The 27,459-nt window shown below is 45.5% G+C and overlaps 1 protein-coding gene across 1 annotated transcript in view; it reads right to left on the bottom strand.

The window, feature by feature from the left end:
- LARS1 (leucyl-tRNA synthetase 1) overlaps positions 1 to 27,459 on the bottom strand; it is a 1,303,086-nt gene that overhangs the window by 677,002 nt on the left and 598,625 nt on the right. Inside the window, exon 20 of the mRNA XM_044064023.1 lies at positions 526 to 738. Coding sequence (XP_043919958.1) covers positions 526 to 738 — 213 coding nt within the window. The remainder of the gene's footprint in view (positions 1 to 525; positions 739 to 27,459) is intronic.

The raw sequence follows: 27,459 nt of genomic DNA, 5'->3' as shown, positions 1-27,459 counted from the left end.
TAACTGTTTTTTAATTATTTTTTAATTTTTAAATGTTTAATTTCAATTTTTATTTTGTTTCACTGGAGCTTTTCTCCCCGGGCCTCTACTGAAAATGGAAATATATCCAGTTAGACTAGCCCGGTTAACAAATGTAAAATAAATAAATAAATTTATTGATCCATTAGGATCCTAAGAAGTCCGCAGATATGAAAAATGACTGTGCTTAGCTTATTAGCCTTAAGGCTCAACACTCACAAATGATACCTATCAAGATACTATGTACAAGTGGAATTCATATCACTCTTTCCAAAGGTTTTCCCTTACCATACATTAAGATACTGCTTTACAACAGCTTTTTTGAAGAAGTCTATCTGTTCTACACACAAACTTATTATTAACATAAAGGAAAAAGGAACACATCATCAATTATTAATAGCACAGAAAGAGAATTCACCAGTAACATCAGTGAAATGGCATGAACTGCATCAAAGTTGGTTACAAAAAAAAAAATAGTGCATAAATTAACACCTTTACTTAACTGACCTGTCCTCAGGCCACATAGCTATGTGGTTGTAGAGGTAGTACGACAGATGATTTGGAACGAGGTCCTTCCCAGAAACTCTCAGATCCACAGGGTACCAGTATTCAAACTCTTGCTTCAATTTGTCTAGGTTTCCTTTACGTATCTTTGTGTTAGGGAACGGAGCATTCTTAAAGAATATATAATCCCACACTTCCTTAGTCATCTCCTCAGGTCTGCAAAAAGGCAATCAAAACGTGTCTTAATTAAGATTTGACCAAGTTTAGAAGGGACAGTACAAAAAGTACAGTTTTGTACCTACCATAAATGTAGATGTTCGAGGATTCCCTTGCTGCAGTCCTGACTATTGGGTATAGTCCGCGTCCCAGTCGGCCCGAATACCAGAGTATGGTCATTCCTCAGTCTTTTCTTGCCCCAGATGTCAGAAGACTCAAAAGACAAGTCCCAAAACAACCTGCACCAAAAACATGTACAATATATACAACAATATATACAAAAATATAAGCATGTAAACTCACCTACACAACCCGAAACACAGAGGGGAAGGAGGGAGGGAATCCGGGAACATCTACATTTGTGGTAGGTACAAAACTGTACTATGTTCTTCGTCTTCCCTTGCTGCAGTCCTGACTATTGGGTAGAATCCCAAAGCAGAGGTAAGGGAGGCTGGCAAATTATAAAGTAGCAGGAGCTGACAACATGCCTTGTAAAACAGCTGTGGCAAAACCAGCCCTAGTCTTAGAGTATAGGCAGGTGATAATGCCTAGAGAAAGTATGCACTGAACTCCAAGTAGCTGCTTGCAGAATATCCTTAGTTGCCACCCCCCTTAGAAATGCCGTTGAAGTGGCAGTAGCCCTAGTGGAATGAGGCCTAATCCCAGCTGGAACCTCTTTGCCATGATGGGAATAACAAAATGCAATGCAAAAGCCAATCCACCTAGAAATAGTTTGTTTTGACACAGGCTTGCCCTGTGAACTCAAAGCAAAGAAACAAGTAACTGCTGAGACTGCCTAAAATTCTTAGTCCTGCTCAAATAATAACGCAATTGCCTGTGTACATCTAAAGTGTGCAAAATCTTTTCCCCTTTATTTTGAGGATCTGCAAAAAGTAGGCAAATGAATAGTTTGGTTTAAAGCCACACTAGAAACCACCTTAGGCAGAAAGGAAGGATTAGTACGTAATGAAACCCTGTCCTTATGGAAAATCAAAAGGGCTCTACTGCCATAAGGGCCTGCAACTCAGACACCCTTCTTGCAGAAGTAATAGCCAACAGAAAAGCAGTCTTCCATGACAAATATTTCAATTCAGCAGTAGCTGCAGGCTCAAAAGGTTGTAGAGTAAGTTTTTCCAACACAAAATTGAGATCCCAAGCAGGAGTAGGAGCTCTGGGGTCTTATATTCTTTGCCCCTCTAAGAAACTGCTTGAACAAAGGATAACAAAGGTGGGTCACAATCATAGTGAGCTGAAATTGCTGCAGCATGAATCTTTATGGAAGAGAAGGACAAACCCTTGTCCAATAATTCAGTAAGGTATTGAAGAGCCACACTCAAATTAGGCTCTGAAATCTCCAAATTCTTTGCTGTACTCCAAAATAAAAATCTCTTCCATTTTTCTCTCTCCTAGTACTAGGCCTTCTAGCTTCCATAATCACATTTAAAACTTGTTGAGGAAGCTGAGACCTGCTGTGCTTCAACACAGAATATGCCAAGCTGTGAGATGAAGAGATCGAAGCTTGACATTGAGCAGATGACCGTCCTTCTGAGATAACAGATGAGGAATCAGAGGTAAAGGCCATGGGGGCTTCTTTACAAGACTCCTTAGAAGTGGGTACCAGTGTTGCCGAGGCCAATCTGGAGCTATCAAAATCATCCTTGGCCTGTCTTGTCTGACCTTTAATAATACCTTTGGAAGAAGAGGCAGAGGTGGAAAGGCATAGACATGAAGGTTTTTCCAACTGGAAGACAGAGCATCCACTTTCCAAGCTGTGTGATGAAACCCCTTTGTGCAATACTTTGGCAGCTGGTGGTTTAGTGGAGAAGCGAACAGATCTATGTCTGGAGTTCCCCATGACACTGTCAATTTCTGAAATACATGAAGATCCAGTTTCCACTCGTGGGGATCCATGATTTGTCTGCTTAATACATCTGCTAGGGAGTTCTGTGCTCCTGGCAGAAACCTTGCCTGAAGAGTCATCTCCCATAAAATCATTGCTTGCCTGCATAGAGGATAAGAATGTGTTCCCCTTGCTTGTTGATGTACCACATGACAGTTGTGTTGTCTGTTAGAATCAACACCTGCCCTGGAAGAAGTAACTCCTTGAAAGCCATCAATGCAAACTGGACTGCTAACATCTCCTTCATGTTGATATGTAGATGCCGTAGTCTGGCAGGCCACTTGTCTTGTATCCACTTTCCATTTAGATGAGCTCCCCAAGCAGTGTCCGAGGCATCTGTCGTTAAAATCTGACTCGCCTCTGGCCGGGTCACAGAGAGTCCCTTGTTTAGGTGACATTCCTGAGCCCACCACAAGAATTCCTTTTGAAGGCAAGGTATTATGTGAATGACAGTGTCGAAATCTTGGCAGTGCTGTGTCCATACATTTTTGAGATACCATTGCAGCTTCCTCATATGCAGTTTGGCATTGGGAAGCACCAGAATACAAGATGCCATGAACCCTAATGCTTGAAGGACTGTCCTTGCAGTCAGCACGGACTGAAGAGATAGTTGATGGAAGTAAAGTGACAGACTCTTTTGTTTGTCCGGCGTTAAAAAGGCCATCTGGGCTGCTGTATTCAGTCTCACACCCAGAAAGCACATGTCTTGAGAGGGTACTAGACTGGACTTTATTTCGTTCACAGAATACCCTAGGCATCTTAGCACTGCTATGACATATTCCAGATGCTGTAGAAGGTCTTCCTTTTCTTGAGCCAGAATCAGGCAGTCGTCCAAGTAAGGATAGATTTGAATGCCTTGAAGCCTGAAGTAAGCTATCACTGGAGCCAGAACCTTTGTGAATACTCTGGGCACAGTAGATAAGCCAAAGGGCAATGCAGAGAACTGATAATGAAAATCTCCAGTTCAAACCGCAGATACTTTCTGCAACTTAGCCTTATAGGCACATGAAGGTAAGCTTCCTTGAGATCCAAAGTTACCATCCAGTGATCCTTGCCCAGCAGAGGTAACAGTTGCTGTAATGTCAACATCTTGAACTTGGGAATGTCCAGATAAGTGTTGAGGATAGATAAATCCAAAATTGGTCTCCACGTGTTCCCCTTCTTTGGTACTAGGAACAGGCGAGAATAAAATCCCTTTCTGATACAGGGACTGGCTGAATGGCCCCTATCTGGAGTAACTGAGAAACCTGCTTGTGAGCCTCTTTTCTTTGTGGAGGAGGAACATCTGGCATGCCTTTGAAAGGGGCATTGTGTGGAAATAAAATCTGTAACCGTGATGAATGATATCCAGCACCCATCTGTCTTGAGTGATTAAATCCCAATTTTCTTTGAAAAGAGACAATCTTCCTCCCAAAGGAGCTGCCAGACGAGAATCCACTGGCAGCTGAAAAGGCAGGTCATTGGTTCTGCAAGGACTGACCCCTGCCCTCACCAGAAGTCTGAGCAGGTGAACTGTCTGATCTAGGCCTAAAGAACCTTGAGTCCTGCCCCTACCACGTCTAGACCTACCCCTAGACTGGGAACCATAAGCAGGATATGTCCACCCCTTAGTAGGCCAATTTCTACTAAACTTGGAGGCTGCACCTGCAAAATCTTTAACAGTCTGCATAGACTTAGCTTTGTCCTCCATTTTCTTTAAAACTGCTTCCACAGGCGGTCCAAACAACACATCAGACTGTAAAGGAGCATCCAAAATCCTGGTCTTAACATGCTCAGCTAAATTCTGATCCTTCAACCAGGCATGTCTGCGAAGAACAGAACTAGTAGCAGCCACCCTCGAGGAGGCCTGAACAGCATCAAAACCACACTGCAAAGAATGCTTACCCACTTGTTCAGACACATGAACCAAATCCAGCAATTCTTTACACTCAATACCTTCCGCCAAAGCATCCACCTTAGATTTCAATTGTGAAAGGAGATAATTCTGATATTTCAGCATATGAAACTGACAATTCAACGCCCTCATGGCTAGAGTGGAAGAAGTATACTTTCTTACGCCACCTATCCAAAGCCCTTGCCTCTTTATCAGAGGGTACAGGATTTTTAACCACAGAAGCTTTAACACCTTTAGGCCCCTGAGAAACAGTTTCTGGGTCCGCCCTAGGACTCTTAAACAAATACTTATGAGCTTGCACCCTATAATACCTATCAGGCTTAACAGGAGCAGGAGGCAAGGAGTCAGGGTTCAGGAAGCCTCTGCAAAAACATCCTCCACCACATTCAACACAGGAGGAATAGCTAAGGGCCTATGCTGGGGTAAAACAAGAATTCCCTAAGCCTTTTCCTGGAATCAGAGTAATCCTGGCCTTCCCATTTAAAGTGCTCCCTCATGGAGTGAAGAGTCTCTGAAAATGAAAAATCCTCAGGAGGAGAAGCTGTAGGAGTGGAATCATCCACATCAGAATCAGAATAAGTAGGAAACTCTTGCAAGTCTTCCACAGAAGACTCTGAAGCCTGTGAACACTGTTCAAAACTATCAAACTCCTGTTCCACCCTAGGCCTCTTATCAGGCGGGGCATAGAACCTCTAATCAGAGTAATCAAATCTTCTGCCATTTTAAGCATATGTTTCTTAGGCACAGAGCCGAAATGCTAGGAGAAGCCCCCACAGAAGCTGAACTTGGCCTACCTCTAAAAGAAGCTTTGGCAACAGAAGGAGAGGCCCTAACTACCTTGGGAAGAGAGGGAAGAACAGTTACCTGAGAAGCCCCTCAGCCTGGCCTACCTCCTGAGAGGGCACATCCTGTAACAGTAAAGTATCGGCCTGAGACTCCATAGAGACTCCTGGCAAAACCTCTGGCTCCTGAGCCTTCTAAAGAACCGACGTCCGGGACTGCCGGTTCCTCACCCTAAGCTTCACTGTTTTGTCCTTGCGCTTCTTGGATGAAGCGCGCCGGAGCATCCGGCGGCATATTATAATTGCAACGCTTCCCAAACACTAACCTAGCACAATCAAGCCTCCTCTTAATAGTGCGCTTTGTTAAATCTAGCACAAGAGCGGCAACCAACAACGCCGTGCTCAGGCCCTAAACAAGGTATACACAATGTATGATAATCCCTATGGTATCTGCTTCCCACAAGAAATACAGTTATTCACTTTTTCTGACATCCGGTTAAATACTGAGGCAAGAAAAACCAAAATGTTCCCAACGGGTTACTTAGCCAACTCTGTTTCGGTCTGAAACTCCGTTTCGGAAAATCTCAGAACGCCAACCTGCACTCGCAAAATTGCTTCTGCATCGGACCATGTGGCAAAAAAGACTGAGGAAATGACGTCGGTCATGCGCATTAGTACTCTGGTATTCGGGCCGACTGGGACGCGGACTATACCCAATAGTCAGGACTGCAGCAAGGGAAGACGAAGAACATCACTAAAAATACTTGCAAAGTTACCATCAGTCTTTAAGTACTTGGTTATGCCTGTATTCAGAAGTGTGACTTATATGCTGCCTGCTGTGCTGTGAATGAATGCAGGGTGGTCAGATTAGTGTTAAGCATCTATTCATCTTTCATTCAGTCACATAATAATGAACTCTTCTGAACCAGCTGCATTTGATGGTAGGAGAAATGTAGAAAACAAGGCTTCATAGCAAAAATTGTAACATTTTTTACACCACCTAAATCTTCAAGCCAGTACTCGGACTCAGAACTGAGATGTCATTTTACTTTAACATTTTTAACTAGTCCACAAAAGTATCAATGCATATCTTCATAATGACACTCGCTTATCATTTATCAATATTACCAATACATATATAACTAATCAGCATTTTAAACTAAAGAAATTTTGTGTACATACACAAAAATGTTAAAAGCATTCATTGTTAATAATTTTATTTATAAAAAAGATAAATCCGTGGTAGCCCTCGAAGTCTCAGAAAACCCAGTATGCAAACTATACTGGGTCAAAAACAAACCATGAAGAAACTTCGCAGGGTGAAGGGTGCGAAGTTCACTCCTTGAATTATGTTATGTACTTTATAGCTTGATTTATATTAGTGAACTAGGTGCACAACATAACAAGAAGTGAACTTTACATCGTCCACCCTGCAAAGTTTCTTCTTGGTTTGTTTATAATTTTACTTACAAATGAAATAATAGAAACAAAAAGGTGCAGTGTCAGCAGTAGCGTTGTTGCCTCATAGCAAGAGGTTCTCCAGTTCGATTCTCGGCTGGAGTGCCTTCTGTGCATTGTCTGCATGTCTTTCCTGTGTTCGTGTGGGTTTCCTCCAAGTGCTCTGGTTTCCTCCCACATTATAAAGACATGAGTCTGGAGCATTTCTCCCCGGGCCTCCACTGAAAATTGGTTTTGTTCCAACTCTGACTTTCCCAGTTAAGAAATATTAAATAAAATAAATAAAAAATTACTACTACCCGTTTCCAAGACTATTTTACTCAGAAAGTACAGATAACTTTGAAACATCCCTAACACTATGTGGTACTCCTTGGTGACTTGCAGTAGCAGTCAGCTTTCCAAAAAGTTAACAGTCAATATCAACCAATTAAAGCCCCTAGAAAATGAAAAACACTCTTTTCCCCTCTTTCACAGCCTAGATATTTAACAAATAGACTACAAGTCACAGAATTCAAATATAAGTGCTGATCCCATAATGAGGGCAGAAAATCTGGTCTACCAAAAGAGATGGTATCACAGATATAGAACTGTGGTATGTACTTTTATAATTAACACATTTTCAAGGACATCTCAGCATATCCTTACATTTTTGAATGATCTTAAAATAATGAGCTATAAACAGATGAGGTAAAAAGATGGAAAATGTACAGTTGTGTACACTTAGCATAAATGTAGATGTTTGAGTGTATTCACTGTTGCTGTCATCACATTCGGGTTATCTGCCTGCAGGTAGCCCTCAGCCGGCTTGAATACCAGAGTCTTCGAATTTCTGCATCGGATGCTGTCGCTTCTTCCACTATGTCAGGTCGTCAGGGGTATAAAACATGCAGCCAACGCCATTACATCAGTTTTTCTTGCCCCAGATGTCAGGTGCCCCCACACTAGGAAGCAATTATATGGTATGGAACACCCCCAACAAAAAGCAAATACACATGATATAACATATTCCAAACAAGGAAAAAAGGTAAAAGTCAAGAGAAGTCATGGGGCTGGAGAGAGGGTAACCAGGACTGCAACAGTGAATATACTCGAACATCTACATTTATGGTAAGTGTACACAACTGTACTATGTTCTTCGTGTTTCACTGTTGCAGTCATCACATTTGGGTTGATTCCCAAAGCTAAGGAAGGGTGGAGGGTAGTTAAAGAGCATTAGGGCTAGCAATAAGAACCTGTAAGACTGATGTGGCAAATCCAGCTCTGGATTTAGAAAAGATAGGCAGGTGGTAATGCTTGGTGAAGGTATGTACAGAGCTCCAGGTTGCAGCTTCCAGGATGTCCCTGGTATGGACTCCTCTGAGAAATGCAGCAGAGGTAGCTGCAGCCCTGGTGGAATGTGTTCTTATCCCCATGGGGTAGGTTTTCTATGGTGTTTGTAGCAGAAATGGATGCAATGTGCTATCCATTTGGAAATGGTTTGCTTTGAAATGGCCTTCCCCTCTGCCCCTGCAGCAAAGCTAACTAGCAGCTGGTCAGATTTTCTGAGAGGCTTAGTCTTGTCCAAATAGAATCTAAGCTGTCAGTGTATGTCCAGAGAATGCAGTATCCTTTCCCCTTTATTCTGAGGATTAGGGAAAAATGTAGGCAAATGAATGGACTGGTTTAGAGCCACACTAGACACCACCTTGGGCATAAACGATGGACTAGTCCTGAGGGAAACCCTGTCCGCATGGAAGACAATGAAGAGTTCCACTGCCATGAGGGCCTGCAGTTCAGAAACTCTTCTTGCTGAAGTGATGGCTAGAAGTAAAGCTGTTTTCCAAGAAAGGAATTTCAACTCTGCTGTAGCAGTTGGTTCTGGGGGGGGGGGGGAGTTTTTCCAATACAAAGTTAAGGTCCCAGGCTGGAGTGGGCACTCTCCTGGGGTGTCTTAAAATGTTGGCCCCTCTAAGGTATTGTTTTAGCAGGGGGTGAGAGAAGAGGGGGGGTTTAGTATTATAATGTGCTGATATGGCGGAGGCATGAGTCTTAACTGAAGAAAAAGATAGGCCCTTGTGGAGCATTTCTGTTAAATAATCTACAATATGAGGTAAGCTGGGCACCGTTGTGCCCATCCCCTGAGCCTGGCTCCAGGAACTGTATCTTTTCCACTTTTCTGAATAGGATTTTCTAGTACTAGGCCTCCTTGCCTCAAGAATGACATCCAGCACCTGCTTACTGAGGGTTGCTGGAGGTGAGCTCAGGGAATTAGCCAGGCTGCAAGGTTCAGGGTTTGAAGTTAAAGGTGCAGAATCTGACCCACCTGCTGGGACAGCAGGGAGGGGTCTGAGGCAGGTGCCAAGGTTGCAGCACTGTCAGACTGCGCAAAAGGGGGTACCAGTACTGGCGTGGCCAGTCAGGTGCAATCAGTGTTGTCCTTGGCCTGTCCTGTTTGATCTTTAGTAGAAACTTTGAGAGGAGAGGCAGAGGGGGAAAGGCATAAACTGAGAGGCTTTCCCAGGTAAAGGACAGGGCATCCACTTTCCAAGCTTGACTGTGGGGAGTTCTGGTGCAGAATTTGTTCAATTGGTAGTTTTGAGGGGAGGCAAACATGTCTATCTCTGGTGTCCCCCATTTGTTCCTCAAGAGCTTGAATATTTTGGGTTCCAGTTTCCATTCGTGTGGATCCATGAGATTTCTGCTCAAGTCGTCTGCCAGTGAATTTAGTTTGCCTGGCAGGAATTGAGCTTGTAGGTTCACTTGGTAGCTCAAGGCTGTGTTCCACAGAGCCATGGTTTGTCTGCAGAGTGGGTAAGAATGGGTTCCCCCCTGCTTGTTTATGTACCACATAACTGTGGTGTTGTCCGTCTTTACCAATAGTTGTCCTGGAAGAATAAGGTCTTTGAAGGCTGTAAGTATTCTGTACAGCTAACATTTCTTTTTGATTGATATGCAGATGCATCTGATTTGGATTCCATTTGCCCTGAATGCACTGCCCTGCCATGTGAGCCCCCCATGCATAGTCTGATGCGTCTGTTAGGGTTTGGGCAGCAGGGGGTCATGTGAAAGGAAGTCCCTTGTTGTGGTAGCAGGCCTCTGCCCACCAAAGAACTCTGCCCTTAGACAAGGAACAATAGGAATCATTGTTTCCAGGTCCTGAGAATGTTGGCACCATAGACTTTTGAGATACCATCAAAGTTTTCTCATATGCAGTCTTGCATATGGAATTAACAGAATGCAAGAGGCCATGAACCCCAGGGCTTGCAGGATTTTCCTTGCAGACAGCTGGGTTTTTGTGGCGAGTAGTTTGAAGTAGGTTGTCAAATGAACTTGTTTCTCTGGAGTGAGGAATGCCATCTGGGAAGTTGTGTTCAAGCTTGCTCCCAGGAATACTATCTGTTGGCAGGGTAATAGGTGTGATTCCTTCTCGTTAATGGTGTACCCCTGTGAAGTTAGAAGTCTCTTTACAAATGCCAGGTGTTGTAATAGCAAGTCCAGACTCTCTGCCTGAATCAGGCAATCGTCCATGTATGGGTGAATCTGAATATTTTTCTCTGCCTGCAAAATGCAATGGCTGGAGCTAGGCACTTTGTGAATACCCTGGACGCAGTAGTTAAGCCATAGGGAAGTGCAGAGAACTGATGGTGCATGGAGCCTGCCCTGAAGCGTAGGTATTTTCTGCAGGATTCCCTTATTGGGATGTGCAGGTAAGCTTCTTGTAAGTCTAGATTTGCCATCTGGCATCCTTGGCTAGCGTAGGAAGAAGCTGTTGAGCTAGCATTTTGAATTTTAAAACCACCAGAAAGGTGTTGAGAATAGAAAGGTCCAGGACAGGACGCCATGAGTCTTCTTTTCTGGGAACCAGGAACAGTCTTGAATAAAAACCTTGTCCCCTTTGTTCTGCTGGGACAGATTGAATAGCCCTGACACTGAGGAGAGACAGCACTTGTTTTTGGGCCTCCGCCCACTGGTTTGGGGGGAGGTCTGGCCATCCACTTGGGGTTGGGAGTAAGTGGAATCTGTATCTTAGTGAAACTATATTTAAAACCCATTTGTCTTGGGTAATGAGTTCCAAGTTTTTTGCATGTAAGGCAAGCTTTCCTCCTAAGGGAGCAAGTAGTTGAGCAAGGCTTGGCAGAGTTGAGGATAAGTCACTGTGCCATTTTTCCATGGGGGGTGGCTTACTACTCCCTGCTTTGGAAGTGGGGGTCCCCACTGCTTAGATATGTGCATAGATGTGTGCATAGCCTGAGACTGAAGTCTTGGTGGTCTGCTGCTCCTGGGTTTGGATTGAGAAGGCCTGGAATGGACCGGAAAGGACCAGTTCTTTGAAGGCCAATGCCTACTGAATCTATGAGGCTGTACTTGTAAGAAATCTTTAACAGTTTGCATAGATTTAGCTTTTTCCTCTATCCTTTTCAGGACTTCTGCTTTGTTGCCAAAAAAGCGCTCTTAGTTTAAGGGTGCATCCAGTAATTTGGCTTTAACATGATCTGGCAAGTTTTGTCCCTTAAGCCAAGCATGCCTTCTAAGTACAGACCCAGTAACAGCAGCCCTGCAAGATGCTTCTAAAGCATCAAAACCACATTGCAAAGTATGTTTACCTACTTGGTCAGCAGAATGCATTAACTCTTGTAAATCTTTGTGTTCAGCACAGTCAGTAATCAACATCATTTTCTGTTTAATTAATCCCATAATATGCTGATACTTGAACATATGAAACTGGTAATTTAAAGCCCTAATGGCCAAAGTAGCAGAAGTATATAGAAGGGGTAGGATTTTTGGCAGTAGTAGCCTTAATGCCTTTTGGTCCTTGGGAAATGGTCCCTGGATCCGCAGTAGGATTCTTGAAAAGGAATTTGAGAGAGTTAGGAACTCTGTAGTACCTGTCAGGTTTCCTGGGAGCTGGAGGCAAAGTGCCTGGGGTAAGGCTGGATTCCAAGAAAACATCTACAATCTCCAGAACTGGAGGGACAGCTCTCAGTGGCCTGTGCTGAGGCAGGTTTAAAAAATTCCCTAAGTCTCTTTTTGGACTGAGAATAGTCCTGGCTTTCCCAGCGGAAATGCTCCCTAAGGGTTTGCAAGGTTTCACCAAAAGAAAAATATTCTGGAGTGGAAGCAGAGGGAATGGAATCCTCTGCATCAGAATCCTCATAAGTAGATAAAGGTAAATCCTGGTAGTCAGAAGGAACAGAGATATCAGATTCCTGATCAGAAGAATCAGAAAGAAAATCAGTTCTAGGTCTCTTAGAAGGGAAGGCTGGCTTTCCCTAATAAATATAATAAGGTCTTCAGCCATTCTAATCATTTGCTTTAAGGCATATGAGCCTAATAATGCGCTTTGGTCATCGGTTTTCTAGGCGTAGTGCAAGCTTTAGGCCTGAGGAATTCCGTATTCTTAGCTTGAAATGTAGTTGTCAGTTTAATATGAAAATCGGTAGGCCTGAATACACCCTCAGAAGCCGGTGCCTGCTTAGTGGCTCCGGACCCATCCATGGTAGTCACATCTGCACGTTCCATAGTCGAAGAAGCATCTCGCGGCATACTGGACTCAGCCTGCGAATCTGTAGTAGCGGGTATCAGGGGCTGCAAATGCACCTGAGTACCAGTGGACTGGCGACTAGCTTATCGGAAGTGTAGTCGGCAGTTTTGGACCTATGCGGTCTGTATTTACCCTTACTTTTTTTGGAAGATGGGTAGTCGGATGGCTTACCAAAGCCATTTCAGAGTAAGGAGATAGAGAACGAAAGTATTTAGCTACAAAAATAGCCCGACGACTAATAGCAGATTTTTCTGATGAAGTTCTAGTATATGAATAAAGAACAAAAGCACTAAAATTAAATTATAGTCCCATGTTTGCAGTCATTCTAGTAGACTGCCTTGTGGTTTTACCAGTTTGAATTTCTACACAGCAATTTCAGTTACCGCTCATTTGTAATCACTGAGGTGGCTAAGGTGTTTATTTTTCTTTGGAACGAAAAAGAATTTGGAGTACAATCCTGACCCTGTCTGGTCTGGTAGGCCTTCCTTAATGGCTCTTTACAGAATGAGACAAATCAAGAAGTTATGTACTCACCATAATGTTCAATGCATGTAGTCCATCTCGCCTCACATTCTTACCCGTGGGTTCGGAGCCGAATATCGGCTCCGACTCAGCCGATTTTACTAGCTCAAAGTCTCTCATTGGCTAGGCTAAGAGGGTATCCCATGGTGCACTGCTCCATATCCCCAGATTTAGTTTGCTGCGAAAAAACATTTGTACTCCATACACACCTCACATCCATATAAACAAGAACATCCTAACCCTTAATCCTCCAGGCAGGGGGAAGGTGGGAGGGTAAGTAAGAATGTAAGGTGGGAGGGTAAGTAAGAATGTAAGGCGAGATGAACTACATACATCAAATGTTATGGTGAGTACATAACTTCTTGATGTTATGTAGTCCTATCTCGCCTACATTCTTACCTGTGGGACAGCGTCCCTAGCACCTACATCCTGGGTGGCTCATAGGAAAATACTCCTGAGAACTGTGGAGCCAAAGGAAGATCTGCCCCTGGAGACCACATCCAATTTGTAATGAGAAACAAAGGTGTGAGGAGAAGCCCAAGTAGCTGCAGCACATATATCATCCATTGACAATCTAGCTTGATAGGCTGTGGATGTAGAAACAGCCCACGTAGAATGTGCCTTGACTGGAAATGGCAAATTTTTACCTACTGCCTGATAGATGAAAGAGATACAACTGGCTATCCATCTAGACAGCGTGACCTTGGATACCAGAGAACCCAATCGGTTTTCCGAAAAGGAGACAAAGAGTTGGTCAGATTTCCGGATATCTTTTGCCCGATGTAGACAGACGCATAACTGTCTATGTACATCCAATTGGTGACATCTAAATTCTGCCTTGTTAGAAAAGTGGGGGAAGAACACAAGCAGCTCAATGGACTGATTCATGCTAGACACGGAAGCCACTTTAGGAAGGAGCGAGGGATTTGGTCTAAGACAGACCCTATCTTTATGGAAGATTAAATATGGGGGTTTGATGGAGAGGGTTTGAATTTCTGAGACCCGCCTTGCTGGAGTGACTGCTGTTCAGAATGCTGTTTTCCATGTCAATAATTTTAATTCACAGGTAGCTGCAGGCTCAAATGGTGGTAGAATAAGGGCTTGAAGAACAAAATTGAGATCCCAGGGCATGACAGGGTGGAACACTGGGGGACGAAGCAACAGAGTACCTTTAAGGAACGCTTTGCATAGTCTGTGTGCCATGACACTAGGTTCATTCGCTATGTGGAAATTAGATATCGCCGCCAGCTGAACTTTGATGGTGGCTGATGCGGACCCCTGATAGAACAGCATAGACAAGAACTCCAAAACTGAATCTCTTGGAACTGTGTAAGGATCAATGCCTCTAGTATGAGCCCAGATAGAGAACCTTTTCCATTTGCTAGAATAAATCTTTCTAGTGGATGGCTTATGAGAGGACGATAATATATGGACCACTTCCGGTGAAAAATTATGACGTCTGACTAGCGATGGAAGTGGAGTAGCCAGGCTGTCAACCTGAGTGTCCTCAGAAAGGGGTGGAATTGTCCCATGTGTGTCAGTAAATCTGGTAGAGGGTCCAGAATCCAAGGAGTGTCCACAATGTATGGCTGAAGAAAGGGGAACCATACTTGACGAGGCCAGTGTGGGGCAATCAGAATCATTCTGCTTCCCAAGGATTGCGCTTTCTGAATCATCCTTGAGAGGAAGGGAAAAGTACAGTTTTGTACCTACCATAAATGTAGATGTCCGAACTGGATAGCATCTGCAGTCATAACAACTGGGTTGTCCTGTCGTCAGGCAGCCCTTCAGTCGGCCGGATTCCAAAGTCCGGGTCCGGCTTCGGCTGATGTCGCACTTCACCCGACGTCATCTCTGTTGGTCTTCGGGTATATAAGCATCAGCCGACGCCATTTTCCTCAGTGTTTCTTGCCCCAGATGCCAGAAGCCCTCTTGAAGGCTAAAATTTGGATAGATGCCAATGTTTCCAAAAAGATAGAGGTAAACACAAAAATAAGCATGTATGTACATATATACAAACAAATACACCATAAAAGACTCCCCCCCATCAGCTAGCTATTAGGGGGGTAAACACCCTAGGAGTACCACAGAGGGGAAGGAGGGAGGGTAATCCTGACTGCAGATGCTATCCAGTTCGGACATCTACATTTATGGTAGGTACAAAACTGTACTATGTCCTTCATGGATGCATCTGCAGTCATAACAACTGGGTAGAATACCATAGCCAACTAGGGGAGGAGGATAAAGGTAGATTATGGTGTGTTTAGGATCCCTTGCAGTACAGCAGTGGCAAACCCTGCTCGGGATCTGGAATATAGAGGCAAATTATAATGCTTGGCAAATGTATGCACGGAGGTCCAAGTAGCCGCCTCAATAATGTCTTTGGTTGCCACTCCTCGTAAGAAGGCTGTGGTAGTGGCTGTTGCCCTTGTAGAATGAGGTCTTATGTTCTATGGAATTGGTTTTCCATGGAAGGAGTAACAGAATCGTATGCAATTTCCTATCCATTTGGAGATTGTCTGTTTGGAAATGGCTTTTCCTTCCCTTCCTGTTGCATAGGCTACAAAAAGTTGGTCAGTCTTTCTGCTATTTTTTGTTCTGTCCAAGTAGTAGCGTAGCTGTCTATGTACATCCAAGGTATGCAGTATTCTTTCCCCTCTGTTTTGTGGGTTGGGAAAGAAGGTAGGTAGGTGGATTGCCTGGTTTAAAGACACTCTGGATACCACCTTGGGCATAAATGTAGGATTAGTTCTCATGGACACTCTATCTTGGTGGAAGATTAGGAAGGGTTGCACTGCCATTAAGGCCTGTAGTTCTGAAACCCTCCTTGCTGAAGTAATTGCCAGTAGGAAAGCAGTTTTCCATGACAGGTGTTGTAGGTCTGCTGTTGCTGCTGGTTCAAAGGGTGATAGTGTCAACTTTTATAGCACAAAGTTTAAATCCCAAGCTGGTAATGGTGGTTTCCTTGGAGGTTTTACATTCTTGATTCCTCTAAGGAACTGCCTGAGCAAAGGGTGCTAAAAACAGGTGGATCAAAGCTGTATTCTGCTGAAATAGCTGATGCATGTATCTTGATGGAGGAGTAGGACAGGCCTGAATGAAGAAGTTCGGCCAGATACTCCAGAATGTTAGGCATATCTATGTTTGACACTTCTTTTCCTCTTTCCGTACTCCAAATGACAAACCTTTTCCATTTTCCAGCATAGTTCCTTCTTGTTGAAGGTCTGCATGCTTCAAGAATAATGTCTTTAACTCTTTGGGAAAGTCCTGGATTAGTTGCTGCTATGTGATGTTCCATGCAGTCAGTTGCAACGTTGTTAGGTTTGGATGTATGATGCTGTAGTTGTTCTGAGTTAACATCAAAGGCATCAGGGGTATTGGCCACATATTGTTCCGAGACATGCTCCTCAGCAGTGGGTACCAGTGTTGTCTTGGCCAGTTTGGAGCTATCAGGATTATCCTTGGACGTTCTTCCTTGATTTTCAGTAGTACCTTGTGTATCAAAGGAAGGGGTGGGAATGCATATGCTGTTAGGCCTTTCCAGCTGAAGGAGAGCGAATCCACTTTCCATGCTAGTGGGTGGAATGTCCTTGTGCAGAATTTTTTGAGCTGGTGATTGAGAGGTGATGCGAATAGATCTATCTGAGGCATTCCCCATTTCTTTGAGATGGTCTTGAAGATGTCCGGTGCAGCTTCCATTCGTGGGCATCCGATGTGGTTCTGCTTAATATGTCTGCTAGAGTATTTTCTTTTCCCGGTACAAATATTGCCTGTAACTGGATGTTGTAGCTGAGTGCCAAGGTCCACAGCTCCAAAGTCATTCTGCATAGGGGGTATGAATGAGTGCCTCCCTGTTTGTTGATGTACCACATGACTGTGGTGTTATCTGTCCTTATCATCAACTGGCCCTCTTTGAGAAATGGTTTGAACTTTTGGATTGCCAGTTTTACTGCCAGCATTTCTTTTAGGTTGATGTGCAGGTGAAGTTGATCCTGTGTCCACAATCCTTGCACGCATTTGTCGAGCATGTGGGCCCCCCATCCTAGGTCTGAAGCGTCTGTTGTGATGGTCTGGCTTGCTTGACATCTGCGAAAGGGTAGGCCTGGGTTTGACTGGCATGCCTGAGCCCACCATAGGAACTCCTGTTTTAAGCATGGAATTAGTGGGATTTCTGTTTCTAGGCTGTGTCTGTGCTGGGACCATAAATTCTTTAGGTACCACTGTAGTTTTCTCATATGTAGCCTGGCAAATGGGACCAAGATTATGCATGATGCCATGAAGCCCAAGGCCTGCAGTACTTTTCTTGCTGTTAACTTGTTCAGTTTTGTTAGTGCCAAGAAGTAAAGAGGAAGTTCTTTTTGTTTTTCTGTCATCAGGAATGCCATTTGTTTTACTGTGTCCAATTCCGCGCCCAGGAATGTCCTTGTTTGGGATGGTATCAGCCTTGATTTTTGTAAATTGACTGTGTATCCCAGTGCTTGTAGCAAGTAAATGACCCTTTGTAAATCTGTTGTCAGCTTGCTTTTGTTGTCCCCTTGTAGCAGGCAGTCGTCCAGGTATGGGTAAATTTGAATTCCCTGTAGTCTGCAATGAGCGATTACTGATGCCAGGCATTTTGTGAATACTCTGGGCGCAGTAGATAAGCCAAAAGGCAATGCTGAGAATTGATAGTGCTCTGATCCTGCAAGAAATTTGAGGTATCTTCTGCAGATTGGTCGAATAGGGACGTGCAGTTATGCCTCCTTGAGATCTAGAGTTACCAGCCAAGACTCCTTGCCCAGCATGGGAAGAAGTTGCTGTAGGGTCAGCATTTTGAATTTTGGGACAATGATGTATGTATTTAAGGTGGACAGGTCGAGAATTGGTCTCCAACTTTTTTCCTTTCTTGGAACTAGGAATAGTCTGGAGTAGAACCCCTTTCCTTGTTCTGCTGTTGGCACTCTTTCTACAGCTCTCATGTTTGCTAACTCCATTATCTGGTGTAGAGCCTCTGTTTTTTGATTTGGAGGTAGATTTGGCATTCGTCTTTTGACTGGTAAAGTGTGGAAGTGAAACCGGTAACCTTGATCTATGGTTTGTAAAATCCACTTGTCTTTTGTTATGTAGTGCCAGTTCTTTGAAAATAAGGTTAACTTTCCGCCTAGAGGAGCTGCTATTTGTTCCCTGGTAGGCGGGTTTAGGGTTAAGTCACTGTGGTTGTGCTGATGTAGTGGCAGTGGTTGTGTCTGTGCCTCTGTTGTTACCTTGCCACTGTCGTCCTCTGTAGGCACCTCCTCTGGATTGATTTCTGCCTCTGGAACGTCTATTCCTGCCCCTTTGAAATTTTGTGGAGTCAGGAAAGGACCAATTTTTGGCAGGCCAGTTTCTGCTAAACCTTGGGGGTTGAACCTGCAAGAAATCTTTAACAGTTTGAACAGATTTTGCCTTTTCTTCCATTTTCTTCATAACCTGCTGGGCAGGTGCACCAAACAAACTTGTCTTATCCATAGGAGCATCTAGCAACTTAGCTTTAACATGATCCGGTAAAGCTTGCTCCTTTAGCCATGCATGCCTTCTTATCACTGTGCCAGTCATGGCTGATCTAAATGAAGCCTCCAGTGCATCATAGCCACATTTTAAGGAATGGTTGCTAACCTGTTGTATGTTATTTACCATTTCTAATACATATTTCTTATCAAGAGATTCATCAGTGGTTAATTTCTTAGTTAACTGATCAAGCATAAACTCTTGGTATTGTATCATGTGGAACTGACAGTTTAAAGCTCTAGCTGAGAGAGTAGCTGAAGTGTAGACCTTTTTACCCCATCTGTCTAATGACCTTGCTTCCCTTTCAGAAGGAATAGGGTTTTAGCTATGGTCATGCTACTGCCTTGGGACCCTGGGATATAGTTTCTGGGTCTGCAAGTGGGGCCTTGTAAAGGTGGTGATGAGTATCTGGCACCCTGTAAAATCTGTCTGGTTTGGCAGGGGCTGGAGGTAAAGAATCTGGAGCGAAGCAGACATCATTGAAAGCATCATCCACCACAGAGAGAACAGGAGGTATAGCTAAGGGCCTGTGCTATGGGAGGTGCAGAAAGGTCCTAAGTCTTTTTCTGGAGTCTGAAAAATCCTGTTGCTGCCATTGGAACTGCTCTCGCATGGCATGTAAGGTTTCCCCAAAGGAGAATTCTTCTGGTGGGGAAGCAGCTGGAATGGATTCTTCAGCATCAGAATCTTCAAAATTGGAGAAAGGAGCCTCTGGCTGGTCAGTTATGTCGATTCATCAGCAGAATCATCAGAGGACACTGGCTCAGGGGGCTCTGCCCTAGGTCTCTTCTCTGGGCGCTGAGAGGCCCTGTCTGGGTGAGATTGAGATCCTCTAATTAATGAAATTAAATCTTCTGCCAAAGTAAGCATTTGAGAACTAGAAGAGGGCCTGGAAGTGGGGGGTTTAACAGGCACTGTTTTAGTAGTCTTGGCTGCTTTAGCCCTGGCGAAGACCTTAATGGACATGGCTGCTGGAGGCCTAGCAGCACCACGTGCTGGGGTAGAGACATCCAAGGGAATGGTGTCTGATAAGTCAACCACCGTAGTGGATAAAATTTCTGGGGCCGAGTCAAGAGTTGTAGCAGGGGCCTCAGTTGAAGGAATTGGTTCAGCTGTGCTTTGATCAGTTTTCTCGGTTTCGCCGAAACCGAGACACTCGCGTTTGCTTAACCATGGTTTCAGCCGAAACCGCGGACCGCGAGTGTCGGTCTTTATCTTTGCGTTTTTTGGCAGATTGGGTAGTCGGAGGATCCGACGGCATAATGTACGCAAAATCAGAACCAAAACTGTTCTGCAAACTCCGACCGACGCCTAAGCGTTCGTCGGTTGAAAGAAGCACAGGCCGAACAGGCTGCTACGTCGTGGGCTGGGCCTAAACAAGGCAGGCAATAAGAGTGGAAATCTTTATGAGGTATTTGTTTCCCACAGGTTAAACAATTATTAACTTTTTCTGACATCGGCTGAGGCAAGGAAGAGTCCCCAACGGGTACTTAGCTTTAGAAGTCTTCAAGTAGTATTCGGTAGAAGTAATCTCTGGATCCGACCGACCGGCACTTGCGAACAGCTTCTGCTTCGGGCGCCACGCGGCAAGAAAGACTGGGGAAAATGGAGTCGGCTGATGCTTATATACCCGAAGACCAACAGAGATGACGTCGGGTGAAGTGCGACATCAGCCGAAGCCGGACCCGGACTTTGGAATCCGGCCGACTGAAGGGCTGCCTGACGACAGGACAACCCAGTTGTTATGACTGCAGATGCATCCATGAAGGACATCGGAGGGAAAGCATAAAGCAGACTGGAGGGCCAATCGTGAACCAGAGCGCCCCTGGGTGATTCCCCCTGTGGGGGGATCAGCATGAAGTAGTTGCTGCATTTCGCATTGAGGGGGCTGGCAAAAAGGTCGCAGCAAGGCTGACCCCATCTGCTGAAGTTTCGCTCTGCAACCAGGCGATTCAGGGACCACTCGTAAGGCATAAGTATCGCTCTGCTTAGCCTGTCCGCTATTATGCTGGACTGTGCGTTGCCACCAGAAACCATTAGGAAGCTATTGCCCAATGCCACACTCACATAGCCTCTCTGCATAGATGGTAAGACCAGGTTCCCCCTTGCTTGTTGTGATACCACACTACTGACATGTTGTCTGACTGTATCGCAATAGTCCCTAGAGGAAGAACTTCCTGAAGTGCTTACAACGCAAGAAGCACACTGCTCTCATCTCCAGGACGTTTATATGCAAATGTATCTCGTGTTCCTGCCACGTGCCTTGGACTGTCCTGCCGAGATAATGCCCCCCCCACCCCATCTGGGAGGCGTCCGTGGTCACCGTGGCAACAGGGACGGGAGGAACGAAGGGCTTTCCCCCGTTCAGATTGTTGGTGCACAGCCACCAACAGAGTTCCTGCTGGCACCTGTCTGCGAGTAAGATGGGATGAGATAGTGGGAGTCTTTGGAGAGACTATTGGACAAAGAAGAGCCACTGAAGAAGTCTCATGTGTAATCTCACTAGAGTGACCAACAGGATAGTTGCCGCCATGGTCCCTAGGAGTTGTAGAACCAGTCTTGCCTTCGCTTGTCTCAGGGGCATCAGCATGTGTATTTGTTGTTGTAATACTGTGATCCTTTCTTGTGGTAATAATGCTCGCATTCGAATGGTGTCTAACTCTGCTCCTATAAAGGTGACACGCTGTGAGGGCAATAAGGCAGATTTTTCCCAGTTTATTTGTTATGCCCAACTGGTGACAGACTGATGGTAGCATCCCTGGTCTGAACTAGTTGATGCCTGGTGGGGGCGGTAAGGAGCCAGTCGTCCAGGTACGGAAACACCTGGAATCCCTGACGTCTCAAGTGAGCCGTCACCACTGCCATACATTTGGTGAACACCCTGGGGTCTGTGGTGAGACCAAAGGGCAGGGCTCGAAACTGGAAGTGACTGGCTCCCAGCCGGAAGCGTAGGTGACTCCTGGATGCTCTGTCCATTTTTACATGGTAGTAAGCATCCTTGAGATCGATGGAGCACATCCATACCTCCTCTCCCAACAATGGGAGAATCGATTGTAGTGTGACCATATGGAACTTGGACTTGTGTATGTAATTGTTGAGTTGACTGAGATCTAGTATGGGTCTCAGGTCCCCTGTTCTTTTCGGCACCAAAAAGAATCTTGAGTAAGTCCCTAATCCGATTTGGTCTGAGGGGACTCGTTGGATGGCTCCTTTCTCTAGCAGCTGAGAGACCTCTGAGGCTGCTTGGTCCCTTTGACTGGGTGAAACGTCTGGGATTTTTCTGATTGGCGGGGGGTACTGAAGAGAATGGAATGAGATAACCTTCAGAAATTATCCTTAATACCCATCGGTCCTGGGTAATGATCTCCCAGGCTTCCGGATATAAGGAAATTCGACCCCCAACTGGCTCCAGATAAGCGCAGTCGGGCACACCCTCGTGAATTAGAGTATGGAGAGCCACAGAAGGAGTCGTGGTCTCCGGAATTGCGGGGGGCTCCATCTGCCTCTGGGGCGATGTCTCCATGAGTAACCCCCCCCACCTCTGGAGGGGGTGTTCACCTTGTGCGGCAGGAAAAGCCTCTGTGATTTCTTGAACCACATCTCCCCCCCCAGCTGGGCCTTGGGATAAGGCCTAGAAGGAAGGGAAAAATGGACTCCTATGGCAGACAGAGTCTTTCCCTCTTGCTCGCACCTGGTGAGGGTGTCTTTCACTTTGGTCCCAAACAAGAAGGAACCGTCAAATGGGGCGTCAGTGAAGGAAGACTTGAAGGCCTCCGCAAAATGACACAGGCGCAGCCAGGCTTGCCTTCTAAGGGCGACCCCTGAGCTTGCTGCCCTACTCGCTCCCTCAGCTGCATACGAAATGAGCCACATGGATGAGTTCGCGATGGAGTTGAAGGTAGAAACCTGTGCATTGACCGTCTGGGCCACAGCCTCAGGTATGTTACCCGCAAGAGTATCTCCCAACTCTTTGAGGAGATCACTCTGGAGCCGAGTGAAGTGAGACAAATAATTCAGTGACCGTAAAGTGAAGGTTGCTGAAGATAGGGTACACTTCCAGTACCGGTCCATGGTCCTAGACTCCTTGTTAGGAGGGTGGACCGATGAAGAAGACTCTGCAACTTCCTTCTGGGTGGCTGCCGCCACCACCATGGAATCTACAGGGACTCCTTTTGACAGAAACTCTTTGCCCTGGGATGCGGACAGGAATTTGTTGGGACGCCTCGACATGGGCTCCACAGAATCAGGGTTTTCCCACATTCTTCGACAAATGAGGTCAAGAAGTTCGTCGAAGGGTGGAGACATCCAGGAGGAAGAGGGTTGAGCGCCAAAAGCCTTAAGGAATACTGACTCCTCCTTGGAAGGAGCTTTGGAAGGCCAGACTCCTCTTTGTTTCAGTATCTCCAGGATATCGGAGAAGGAAACATCAGAGGAAGACTTGGGGGACCCTTCCGATTCCTCGAGGTCAGTATCGGAGGTGAGAGACTCATCATGGGAGTCTATGTGCTTCCTCTTGCACAATTTCTTTCTAGGAGGCTCCTCAGGCACGGACTCTGGGAGACCCTCAGAAAGTTTGGGACCGGTTCTGGGTGTATCCTTAGGGCCTGGCACTCTACTGTCCATGGATAGGTGAGTGTCAGAAGCTCTCGCCAGGGTGGTGGGGGACGGGATGACCGACCCGGGTGATGTAGCTGACGATCTGGCCACCGCGCTCCACATGGCCTTAAAGGCAGGTCCCCCTGAGTCCGAGGACCGACTAGCCTCCAAGGCCACGACCGGGACCGGGATCCCATGGGTCGATGCACCGAGTGGAAGACTCGGAACCAACAGATGTCCCGAAGTATCCCCCTTGGGCCCGACCGAAGAGACCAGAGTCTCGAACCCTGTGGATGGAACCGATATGGTCGGAGCCGAGATCGGCACCGATAGACCCAGAGGGGGTATCGGAGCCGGCACAGGAACATCACTCGGAGTTGAGCATACCGGCTCCGACGACAAGGATGTGCTCAGAGGAAGAATCATCGAAACGGTCATAGGAACTGGCTCCAGAGCTGAGTGGGTCGGAGCAGAGAACAATTTGGCCAACACCGGCGACTGCAGGAGCCTCTGCACCACCCTATCAACATCCAAATCAGAAAGCCTGGAGGATATGGAGGAGAGCGATGGAGACTGGGATCTCTTGTCAGGTGAAAGTACAGTTTTGTACCTACCATAAATGTAGATGTCCGAACAGGATAGCATCTGCAGTCATAACAAATGGGTTGTCCTGTCGTCAGGCAGCCCTTCGGTCGGCCGGATTCCAAAGTCTGGGTCCGGCTTCGGCTGATGTCGCACTTCACCCGACGTCATCTCTGCTGGTCTTCGGGTATAAAGGCATCAGCCAACGCCATTTTCCTCAGTGTTTCTTGCCCCAGATGCCAGTTGCTCTCTAGGAAAGCTAAATTTTGGATAAATGCCAATGTTTCCAAAATAGTAGAAGGCAAACAAAAAATAAGCATGTATGTACATATATACAAACAAATACACCATAAGAGACTCCCCCCCCCCCCCCAGCTAGCTATTAGGAGGGTAAATACCCTAGGAGTACCACAGAGGGGAAGGAGGGTGGGTAATCCTGACTGCAGATGCTATCCTGTTCGGACATCTACATTTATGGTAGGTACAAAACTGTACTATGTCCTTCAAGGATGCATCTGCAGTCATAACAAATGGGTAGAATACCATAGCCAAACTAGGGGAGGAGGAAGAAGGATTATGGTGTAGTTAGGATCCCTTGCAATACAGCAGTGGCAAACCCTGCTTGGGATCTAGAGTATAGAGGTAAATTATAATGCTTGGCAAATGTATGCACGGAGGTCCAAGTAGCCGCCTCAATAATGTCCTTGGTTGCCACTCCTCGTAAGAAAGCTGTGGTAGTGGCTGTAGCCCTTGTAGAATGAGGTCTTATGTTCTGTGGAACTGGTTTTCCATGGTAGGAGTAACAGAATCTTATGCAATTTCCTATCCATTTGGAGATTGTCTGTTTGGAAATTGCTTTTCCTTCCCTTCCTGTTGCATAGGCTACTAAAAGCTGGTCAGTTTTTCTGTTACTTTTGGTTCTGTCCAGGTAGTAGCGTAACTGTCTATGTACATCCAAGGTATGCAGCAGCCTTTCCCCCCTGTTCTGTGGATTGGGAAAGAAGGTAGGTAGGTGGATTGCCTGGTTTAAAGACACGCTGGATACCACCTTGGGCATAAAAGTAGGATTAGTTCTCATAGACACTCTATCTTGATGGAAGATTAGGAAGGGTTGTACTGCCATTAAGGCCTGTAGTTCCGAAACCCTCCTTGCTGAAGTAATTGCCAGTAGGAAAGCAGTTTTCCATGATAGGTGTTGAAGATCTGCTGTTGCTGCTGGTTCAAATGGAGGGAGTGTCAATTTTTCTAGCACAAAGTTCAAGTCCCATGCTGGTAATGGTGGTTTCCTAGGAGGTTTTACATTCTTGATCCCTCTGAGGAATTGCCTGAGTAGAGGATGCTAAAAGACAGGTGGATCAAGCTGTATTCTGCGGAAATAGCTGATGCATGTATCTTGATGGAGGAATAGGACAGGCCCGTATGTAGAAGCTCTGCCAAGTACTCCAGGATGTTAGCAATATCTATGTTCGAGACATCTTTTCCTCTTTCAGTACTCCAAATGACAAACCTTTTCCATTTTCCTGCATAGTTCCTTCTTGTTGAAGGTCTGGGCTTCAAGGATAATGTCTTTAACCCTTTGGGATAAGTCTGGGTTAGTAGCTGTTATGTGATGTTCCAGGCAGTCAGTTGCAAGGTTTTTAGGTTTGGGTGCATGATGTTGTAGTTGTTCTGAGTTAACATCAAAGGCATCAGGGGTATTGGCCACATTCTCGCCTGAGACATGCTCCTCAGCAAAGGATACCAGTGTTGTCTTGGCCAATTCGGAGCTATCAGAATTATCCTTGGACGTTCCTCTTTGATTTTCAGTAGTACCTTGTGCATCAAAGGCAGAGGTGGAAATGCATATGCTGTCAGGCCTTTCCAACTGAAGGATAGAGAGTCCACCTTCCATGCTAGTGGGTGGCATTGTCCTTGTGCAGAATTTTTTGAGCTGGTGATTGAGTGGGGATGCGAACAGGTCTATTTGTGGCATTCCCCATTTCTTTGTGATGGCCTTGAAGATGTCCGGGTGTAGCATCCATTCGTGAGCATCCGAGGTGGTTCTGCTTAACATGTCTGCTAGGATGTTTTCTTTTCCCGGCACAAATATTGCCTGTAACTGGATGTTGTAGCTCAGAGCCATATTCCAAAGGTCCAGAGTCATTCTGCATAGGGGGTATGAATGAGTGTTTGTTGATGTACCACATGACTGTGGTGTTGTCTGTCCTTATCATTAAATGGCCTTCTTTGAGGAATGGTTTGAATTTCTGGATTGCTAGTTTTACTGCCAGCAATTCTTTTTGGTTTACGTGCAGGTGCAGCTGGTCTGGAGTCCACAATCCTTGTATGCACTTGTCCAACATGTGCGCCCCCCAGCCTAGGTCTGAGGCGTCCGTTGTGATGGTTTGGTTTGCTTGAAAGTTGTGGAAGGGCAAGCCTGGGTTTGACTGGCATGCTTGAGCCCACCATAGGAACTCTTGTTTCAGGCATGGGATTAGTGGGATTTCGGTTTCTAAGCTGTGCCTGTGTTGAGACCATAAATTCTTTAGGTACCACTGTAGTTTTCTCATATGCAGTCTGGCATGGGGGACCAGGATTATGCATGATGCCATGAAGCCCAAGGCCTGCAGTACTTTTCTTGCTGTTAGTTTGTGCTGCTTTGTTAATGCCAAGAAGTAAAGAGGGAGTTGTGCTAGTTTTTCTGCAGTTAGGAATGCCATTTGTTTTACTGTGTCCAATTCCGCACCCAAGAATATTCTTGTCTGGGATGGTATCAGTCTTGACTTTTTTAAATTGACTGTGTATCCCAGGGCTTGTAGTAAGCAAATGACTCTTTGTAAATCTGTTGTCAGCTTGCTTTTGTTGTCCGCTTGTAACAGGCAGTCGTCCAGGTATGGATAAATTTGGATTCCCTGTAGCCTGCAATGAGCGATTACTGATGCCAGGCATTTTGTGAATACTCTGGGCGCAGTAGATAAGCCAAAGGGCAATGCTGAGAATTGATAATGCTCTGATCCTGCAAGAAATCTGAGGTATCTTCTGCAATTTGGTCGTATGGGGACGTGCAGGTATGCCTCCTTGAGATCTAGAGTTACCAGCCAACACTCCTTGCCCAGCATGGGAAGAAGTAACTGTAGGGTCAGCATTTTGAATTTTGGTACAATGATGTATGTGTTTAAGACGGACAGGTCGAGAATAGGTCTCCAACTTTTCTCTTTTCTTGGTACTAGGAAGAGTCTGGAGTAGAATCCTTTGCCCTGTTGTGTTATTGGTACTCTTTCCACATCTCTCATCTTTGTTAATTGAGCTATCTGCTTTAGAGCTTCTGTTTTTTGATTTGGAGGTAGGTTTGGCATTCCTCTTTTTACTGGTAAGGTGTGGAAGTGGAACCTGTAGCCTTGGTCTATGGTTTGCAAAATCCACTTGTCTTTTGTGATATAGTGCCAATTTTTCAAAAATAAGGCTAACTTTCCGCCTAAAGGTGCTGCTATTTGCTCCCTGGTAGGCGGTGTCAGAGTCAAGTCACTGTGATTGTCCTGTTGCAGTGGCAGTGGTTGTGTCTGTGCCTCTCTGGTTATTGCCTTGCCACTGGCGTCCTCTATAGGCACCTCCTCTGGATTGATTTCTGCCTCTAGAGCGCCTATTCCTGCCTCTTTGAGATTTTGAGGAGTCTGGAAAGGACCAATTTTGGCAGGCCAGTTCCTGCTAAACCTTGGGGCTGAACCTGTAAGAAATCCTTAACTGTTTGTACAGATTTTGCCTTCTCTTCCATTTTCTTCATTACTTGCTGAGCAGGTGTACCAAATAGACTGGCCTTATCCATAGGAGCATCTAACAGCTTTGCTTTAACATGATCCGCAAAACCTGTTCCTTCAACCATGCATGCCTTCTTATCACTGTGCCAGTCATGGCTGATCTAAATGAAGCCTCCAGTGCATCATAGCCACATTTTAAAGAATGG

This window comes from Protopterus annectens, chromosome 2.part2, assembly GCF_019279795.1.
Source record: "Protopterus annectens isolate FY-2018-M chromosome 2.part2, PAN1.0, whole genome shotgun sequence".
Classification (NCBI taxonomy): domain Eukaryota; kingdom Metazoa; phylum Chordata; order Ceratodontiformes; family Protopteridae; genus Protopterus; species Protopterus annectens.
The sequence above is the reverse complement of the archived record's forward strand: the minus strand, read 5'-3'. Positions and strand labels throughout refer to the sequence as shown.